Source organism: Gekko japonicus, unplaced genomic scaffold (genome assembly GCF_001447785.1).
Source record: "Gekko japonicus isolate JY-2015 unplaced genomic scaffold, Gekko_japonicus_V1.1 scaffold28, whole genome shotgun sequence".
NCBI lineage: Eukaryota > Metazoa > Chordata > Lepidosauria > Squamata > Gekkonidae > Gekko > Gekko japonicus.
Genome location: NW_015177010.1, coordinates 2,357,630 through 2,366,358, shown reverse-complemented (window position 1 = coordinate 2,366,358; position 8,729 = coordinate 2,357,630). Strand labels below are relative to the sequence as shown.

The 8,729-nt window shown below is 46.3% G+C and overlaps 1 protein-coding gene across 1 annotated transcript in view; it reads right to left on the bottom strand.

Moving 5' to 3' along the window:
* Positions 1-219: 219 nt before the first annotated feature.
* SLC41A2 (solute carrier family 41 (magnesium transporter), member 2) overlaps positions 220-8,729 on the bottom strand; it is a 41,678-nt gene continuing 33,168 nt past the window's right edge. The window contains exon 10 of the mRNA XM_015427581.1: positions 220-741. Within this exon, the coding sequence (XP_015283067.1) occupies positions 556-741 (186 nt within the window). The 3' untranslated portion in view covers positions 220-555. The remainder of the gene's footprint in view (positions 742-8,729) is intronic.

The following is an 8,729-nucleotide window of genomic DNA, read 5'->3' as shown; positions in this document are numbered from 1 at the left end:
CCAGCTGAAGCTACTCTATCTCACCTGCCCAAAGGACTGCCAAATACCCTGTGGAATGTCCAGTTTAAAGATTTTTCTCAGTCACATGCTCAGTTTTAGTCTATTGTTTACCTACCATGTCTGATTCCAGAGGATTTAGCTACAAAACAAATACTTGATTTTGTGAATCTGTTATACAAGTAGTCAACTGAAATGTAGCCAAGTTATGATGGAGGCCAGGGGTGCTCTACTACCTGCTGTCTATCACATTTCTTGAAGTTGCTCTTCTTGGCATGATACACAGACCCCGCCTTTCTCTTTCTGTGATCAGACAATGCCAACTAGCAACAGGCATGCTCACTTGCAGTGTAAAAATATTCAAAGCTCATCCTTCCAGTTCCAGCTCCTGGTGTTTTGTTTGTTTTTTAAGTTAAGGCCATTTAACATCAGTCCCAATATTAAGTTACCACAATCAAACTGAACCACTGTCTTGAGATCCTTCAGATGAAATGGTAAGCCAGGTGGTAGTCTGTTTCCTTCATCTACTGGGATCAACTAGCCCATGCATCTGAATTCTTAGTCTCCGACATCACCGTCTCTGTCCCCGATGAGCCACAGAAAATGAAAACTCATTGCAAGTAAGGCAGTTCCAAGCAGATCTCCCAGTGCAGTAAGGTAAGGGATAGAAAAACTGTCTGGATCTTTCCCCTTTTTCCAGAAGTGATGGACCATCCAGTCAGCAATCCATAACAGGGTAAACACCTGAGGAGGGACAACAAAAGAGAGTCTGGACAATAATATCAGCCATACCCCAGCCCACCAAAACCATACAAAACGTAACCCAGGGCTCTTTTTGTAGAAAAAGCCCAGCAGGAACTCATTAGCATAATAGGCCACACCCAACAGCAAAATCCATTAGCATATTAGGCCACACCCTGACAGCACTGTTCAATAGCACATTAGGCCACACCGCCATGTTACCAGAAGTGTGGTCATCCAGCCACACTCACCTTTCTCTTCTTATTCTGTTTACCTTGTTTGTTGTCAAAACCCAGGGCCTTTTTTTGTAGCAGGAACTCCTTTGCATGTTAGGCCACACACCCCTAATGTAGCCAATCCTAATGAGTTTCTGCTGTTGGGTGTGGCCTATTATGCTAATGAGCTCCTGCTGGGCATGGCCAACTCGGGAGCCAGCCGGAACTCCATTCCTGTGCGTTCCTGCCCAAAAAGAGCCCTGGTAACTACTACTAATGGTTGAAGTGGTGGCTCTTGAAAATTTAAAAATCAAGATTTGCCTTCAGCAACCCAAAACGTTCCTACAACAAAGTCAGAAATAATTATAAAAAATATGCACCTCTATTATAATTCAGGGTATTCTGACTCAGAACATTTTGTAAACTTACATTTCCTGAAAGAGGATTTAAATAACCAAAAGGGAAATTAGGCAGATGTTACAATACTCAGTATACTGAAATAATTTAAAACTCGTAAAAGAAAATCCTTTGATTTGTACTACAAAGGATGTTTAAGGCATACCCATATATTTTAGAACTATCAAGTTTCTTCCTTCTTTTTCCATTACAAAAAATATGCATAAGCTATTTAGATCAATATGTCTTCTGAAAAGGCATCTTTGTACTCAAAGCTAATTATGCATGTGCTAGGTATGTGTTACTCTGCACTTCAAACAAATATGCTTTGAAAGCACACGTTTTCTTTGGAAGGCTCTGCAAGATTATCTGAGACAGCTCCTCTTTTCCAAGCATGCCAGAACTCTGTCCAGTGACACTGCTCATTAAAATCCCCATGTAGAATCCGTCAAGGTTAGGGTTGCCAAACCCCCCGGTTTGCCAGGGGTCCCCCTTTTTTTTTGGGGGGGTTCTACCCGCCGCTGGCCAGATGGCCGGCGGGGGAAGCCCCACCCCCAACACCCACAGCCACCCATCTCTCTCCCTTTAAGGGTGTGCAACCCGTGTTTCATCCCAAGTGCGAACTCCGCAAGCTTGCAGGGAAAAGCCAGCTTCGTTCTTAAAAGGGAAACGCAGCTTCTCTTAAAGGGGAAACGCCGGCTACCGGCTACTTTAAGTGCAGGGAACTGCTGTTTCTGGAGATCCAGCGCACGGCCGGGTGGGGCGGCAGACATCCCCAACGTGACGTCATCACATTGGGGATGCCCCACCCCTTCCAGGAACGCCCCCAAAGTCCCCCACTGGGGGTGGAAGGTGGACTTGGCAACCCTAGTCAAGGTCTATAGTTTTTTAAAAAGAAGAAAGCTGCTCATGACCAAATTCCAGGGAAGCCACAGTACTTATCATAATTTATTATAATATAAGGAGTCCTTATAATAATTTATTATTATATAGTTCTATCATTTAAGAACATAAGACAAGCCCTGCTTTATTTATTTATTGTTCAAATTTATATTCCGCCCTCCCTGCGAACAGGCTCAGGGTGGATCACAACAATAATTAGGCCATTGGGCATCACAAAACACAATAATAAATAGTTAATTAAAACAAGAATTAAAAACCAAATTGCACCAGTTATTTCAGTCTCCGATACTGGTGCAGCTGGACTCTAAGTTTGTTGAATCCGGGCCGTGTGGAACTGGTGTCTTCAGCAGGGGAGGCCGACTCTTTTACTGAATGTCCGCCGCCTCAGCCAAAAGCCTGACGGAACAGCTCAGTTTTACAGGCCGTGAAGAACGATAAAAGGTCCTGCTGGGCCCTGATCTCACATGGGAGCGTGTGCCACCAGGCCAGAGCCAGGGCAGAGAAAGTCCTGGTCGAGGCTGAATGGATGTCCCTCGGGCCGGGGACACCCAGCAGATCTTGATCAGCAGAGCACAAGGCTCTCCGGGGCACATATGGGGAGATGCAGTCCCTTAGGTATGTTTAGTGAGTGCCTCTGAACATGGAGCTTCCCCTCAGTCACCATGGCTCCATTAAACTATATAATCCCCTTTTAAAGCTATTTATTCCTGTGGCCATCACTACATCCTCTGGCAGTGAATCCCACATTTTAATCTCTCTGATCTCTTTCAGTTGACCAATCCCACCACATTAACAAGAAGCCTTAAATCTCTCCCCAACCCAGTGTCCTTGGATGGCTGTTTCATCATCCCGTCCTCTTTTTACCTTAAACTGGCCAGGACTGAAGGCATGCTTTTTTGCCAACTTGCAAAGCTAAGCACTCTTGTGGGGTGGGCACTAAGAGGGCACCAGATGCTTCAAAGTCTAATGAGATCTGGCAAGTATGAACCTGCAATCACTTTTGGACACAGGTTTATATTACTTGAGAGAGAAAAAATGAATTCTTAAAAATATTGTGGGGGAAAATGGCATCAGCTTAGTACATAAAGGTAAAGGTTTCCCTTGCTCGAAAGCCAGTCGAATCCGAATCTAGGGTTGCAGTGCTCATCTCCGTTTCAAAGCCGAAGAGCCAGTGCTGTCCAAAGACATTTCCGTGGTCATGTGGCCGGCATGACTAAACACCAAGGTGCACGGAACACTGTTACCTTCCCACTGAAGAGGTACCTATTTATCTACTTGCAATTTCTTGCTTTCGAACTGCTAGGTTGGCAGGAGCTGAAACTAGAGACGGGAGCTTACTCCATCATGCGGCACACTCGGGTCTCGAACTGCTGAACTACCGACCTTCCACAGCCTGCAGTCCAGTGTCTTAACCACTTGAGCCACCACAGCTCCATTCAGCTTAGTAACACATACATAAATCACAAGATGGCAATAATGCAATTAAAGTGCTCTCAGAAAAATTTAGCCCTTGTATGTGCACTAAATCTACTGATTTTTAACAAGTGGCAAAGAATTCCCACCAATCAATACACAGAAAGTGCCTGTGCATAGCGCAGATAAATAGCAGGGGTGGGTAGGGCAGGGGTTGGGGCGGTCTATTGATGACAAGGTACCCGAAAATACCATAACTGACTTTTGGACATAGTCAAAACGTATTAATTTAGAAGCAATCCTTGTTGTCCCAGTTTATGACACATGAATAAAAACGTTTGTGTACCAGTGTCATGGCAGAGGCTATAAGGAAGCAGCATACCAAGTGCCATGATGATCTCACTATAGCTTCAGTAATTCCCCCCATTTCAGCACATTTCCCTTCCTTTACCAGTGTAAACCCCCCCCCCCCGCACAGAGATATTCCCTCTCCACTGGAAAATGGCAGCTGCCCATCAAGCAATCCCACATCTCAGATGACAGCATGAACTTTGCCAGCTCCGTTAAAATCCCAGAATACAAAAACTCCTGTTCACATTTCCTGAGGAGCATTCAGAGAGGCAGAGGGTCGCCTCTGCCAGAGACGGTTTGCTGGGATAAGGCACAGAAGCTCTGGTCCTGTCAGTGTTCAAGTTCATCCAAGAAAACACGAATGGGGCACAGAGGCAAAGTTTTAGTTTTGCATCAGAGGCCTTGGCCACACGGGCAGGAAAATGCGGGGGGCGGGGGCGTGGCTGTTTGCCCCGGAGCAAACTAATGCGCGATTGCGCGATCAGGCGTTGGGTTGAGGTCCCGTCGAGCTCCCATGGTTAGGGGGGAGGTGCCGATCACACGACGCGGCAAAGAAGTGGAGCGGCGCGTCAAACGGGGTTGTGGTGTTTTTTTTAAACTGAAATGTGCACATGCTCCATTGGGTGCTTGTGCACATCTGTGGAGACTTGGGGGAAAAAACACCTTTTGTGAGGGGACATGGGCGGGCGCCAGAACTACCACCAGAAACACGATCAGACGCCCGCCCTTCCCCCGCAGTTTCCGGAAACTAGTACCTCCGAGGTACTAGTTTTTTACCCCGCATCTTCGGCGGGAAGCCTCGGGTGCGCTACGGGAGCTCTACGTTTTTTCCCAGATGTGGCAGTGAGATCGCACCCGTGAAAATCCGTCTATCTTCCGTCTCTCTAGCGTGCCTAATGCTCCGTGTGACCGAGGCCAGAGTTTGCTTTCTTTGGATGGCCTTACGTTTTCACCATGTTTCCTTGCTCCCCCAGGCCTCCCCTCCTTCAAGCAGCGACATTTCTACAGCCTGACACACCTTATTTTTGCTCAGTACATTTCCATGCACAAAGTATCTTGTCCAGCAATTCAAGAGTTTGATGATGAATAGTTAAAAACCTTGCAGGGCTGCTTGGTTGCAGGAGTAGCCAGTCATTTCTCACTCACACACACACACACCCGCCCCAAGTAAAACCAATACTCCATCTAGCTCAATACTGTCAATCTTGGTTAGCAGCAGCTTTCTAGCATCTATGGAAACTTATTTTTCTCTCTCTTCTTTCCTCCATAAGAAAACTGGCAGATGCACTGTATATAGATAAATATATGAGCCTGCCTCCCAGTGCATTCTGAGATCCCACAATTGCACAAGAGTGCCACAACAAACATTGGATTGTGACGGCCAATCTTCTAGCACACAAAATTATCAGACAGATGTTGCAAAGCCTGAGAGAAACGATAATCCCCCTAACATCTCTTCCAGACATATTGCATCTCTCTGTGCTCAGTGGATGACATGAAAAAACAGAGCAGAAGCCCCTGTAAAAATGCTGCTAATACCTAAGAATGATAACTTATAATTGTGTCCATATAAAAAAATCAAATGCTCAACAGCTTGCAGCCCTGCAAGTGTGAAAATAGGTTCATTATACGACCGGCAAACAATATGCCGCTCGTCAAAGTTAGCCACTGTCTGTGGGCAAGCAGGTGAAGGGTCAAGTGTATGAGCAGGTTGGCCAGCAAATCTGAATTGCCTATTCTGTGATCCTGCTGCAGCTGTAGCTTTCAAAATGGAAATATAGTGCAGCAAAAAAAAATTAGTTGTGTTGTGTGTATCTTTCTGTTTTGCGATTGAGTTGAAGCCCTGTAGGGTAAGCAGAAAGACACGAGCAGCCAATATTACCCTCTACTGTAGTTTCCAAACTTGAAACACAGTGATGTGAGGCTGTGAGTGCGGCTCAGTCCCTTGTCTTGTCGAGCCCTACTTTCCAACAAGAATGCATTTGGGGGGGATTTGTTTCATCTACAGTCAAGAGCATTTTTATGCCATCGAATGGAGAAAGGGAGCTGGTCAGTTTACCAGGAGCCAGATAATGAAACTGAAGCTCAAATACTTTGGCCACCAAATGAGAAGGGAGCACTCACTGGAGAAGACCCTGATGCTGGGAAAGATTGAAGGTCAAAGAAGACGGGGACGGCAAAGGATGAGATGGTTAGACAGTGTCATCGATGCAACGAACATGAAATTGAGCAAACTTCAGAGGATGGCGGAAGACAGGAAGGCCTGGCGTGATCTGGTCCATGGGGTCGCGAAGAGTCGGACTCGACTGTGCGACTGAACAACAACAACACTGCCTGCAAACCTGTTCGCTGCTTATCACTCTTAACGGTCTTTGGCTTCCTGACATCTGACATCACGGCCCTCTCTAGAACTGCTGACCCTGATGCAGGTTTGCTTCCTTCACTGTGCGTGCAACACGCCAGACCACAGATCAATCTGTGGTTCTTCTATCATTTCAGCCTTTGTTATGAGTATACTATCTAAATCTTTTACTGGAATTACACCTTCATTTAAACTGCAGCTCAACCTCAAGAATAATTCCACACCATAGGTTTATTAACTTGTTGGATACCAGCAGAAGCTGAATTTTCTTTTTCTACATAGTAAAGTGGTTTCACCAGTAATATCACTAATTTATGCAGTAACCAAATCACCTGCACACAACTTTAATGCCAGTAGCTCACAAAGAAGAATTTCGCTCACAGGACTCCACAGCTTAGAGGGAGCATTGTTCAAGAGTCCCCAGTGAGATCCATGGCACCCATCTACACCTTTCCTCACCAGGCCTATAGCCACGGGGAGGGGCTGATGAGGGCGATGCCCCCTCATGAATGTGCCCTGGCCTCTCAGGGATGCCAGGACACACACACCCCCGGTGTGGTGGGAGGCAAAGTCTGAGAAGCCATCTGTAGAAGCAGGAAGACCCAGCAAGGCCATGCAGTGGCTGCCCCCCCCCTCCAACCCCTGCTGCCACTGCCTGCACCAGGGGCATTCCCCCTCATCACAGCCTCATTTTATCTGCCTAGAAAGGGAGGAGGGAGGTTTATGGCGCTGAGCACTGTCGTGTTTGTTTGCATTAGAACATCCCTAGCTTGTGCATTAAGCTCTCTTCCTGCCTCCCCCATAAGGCTGAACTGGCAAGGTAGACACACAGATTCTGCAGAAGAAACCGAAGTGCAGTGACTGGCTGCCACCAACTGCCAGCATCCAAGCGCTTCCCATCTCCTTTTTCTCCTCCTCTTCCTAGCTGGCAAGCTCCAGACTGCCACTCGTCTTGCCCGCTTCCCTCTTTAACTCCCCCCTCCCCTGTTAGGAGTAGTGCGCCCACCAGAACACCCTTTAGTCACAGAGGAGGCAAGTTGGTGATTGTTAATGGAGGGGTTTTTAGTGATGCGGTGGCAGGGGTTCTCTCTTGGGCTCTCCCTCACGTGCCTTAAAGGTACAGTGTAGTGTGGCGTTCTTAATTGTTGTGAACAGGGCATATCTAGCAAGCCCTTTGGAGAACGTGGGGTGTGTGTGTGTGTGCATGACCCAGAACTGGCTTGGTTCTCTGGTTGGCTTCCAGGAGGGTGGTTGGAATGGCTGGGGAGGGGTGAGCGTCACCCTTGACATCACCGACATGCCTATGTCACTTCCAGGTTATATAGGAATGTTGGGTTTATTTTGATTGACTGTGAAGATTAAAATAATGCTGTTTCAGCAGCAGCTGCCACCACAGTGTTGATTTCAGTCTCTCACACTCCTTCTTTTCCATTTATTTTTTAAAAATTACTTCTCTTTACCCCTGCCCTTTGGCTTCCCCTGTGTGTGTGGCTCTGCCTTCTGCAGCAGCCATGTTATAATTGGCTCCACCTCTTGTGGCAGACATGTTGTGGCTGCGCACAACACCCTGTGTTGGAATTCCAAAGGTGCCCAAAGGCTCAGAAAAGTTGGGGACCCCCTGACCCGGTTTATACTACTTATCAAAAAACATTCAGGACATGGTGAGCAGTGTTCCCTCTAAGCTGAGTTAGTGTGAGCCAGCTCACCGTTTTTTGGCCTCCAGCTCACACATTTTTGTCTTCGCTCAGGAAGAATGGCTCCAGAGCAAACTAATTTATGCAGCAGCCAAATTGCTCACTCACAACTTTAATGCCAGCAGCTCACAAACTAGGATTTTTCCTCACAGGACTCCACAGCTTAGAGGGAGCATTGATGGTGAGCCCGTCAGGAGTGTGGAAAAGTCTCATCAGGACAATTAACCTAGGAATTTACTGTCTTTCTATTTCCGAACTAACAAAGACCCTCACAAATGTGCTCTTACGCTGTTCTTATTAATTTCTATTCTCAAATCCTATTCATTTCTGCTACAGTTTTAAGTACATTTTGTTCTCTTAAGGCATATATCTCCCCTAATGATATTTAATTGCATGGAGACCATACAGAATTTTTTCTTCTAAAAGGTGGGTCAGCAATTAAAAGAATGAACTCTCTGGCTTACCACAGCAAGAAAATTCAAAAAATGTTCTGTTTTTGCAGTGCAACAATTCTGATTCTTATTGGATACAATCAATTTTATTTTCACTTGGCAAATTTATTGGGCAATAACTTCCAGAGTTTCCCATTACTTGTTTATTCCCAGAGCCCTTAACACAACTGTGTTCTGAGATCTGCCTCGGAGGTGTGAAATTTGC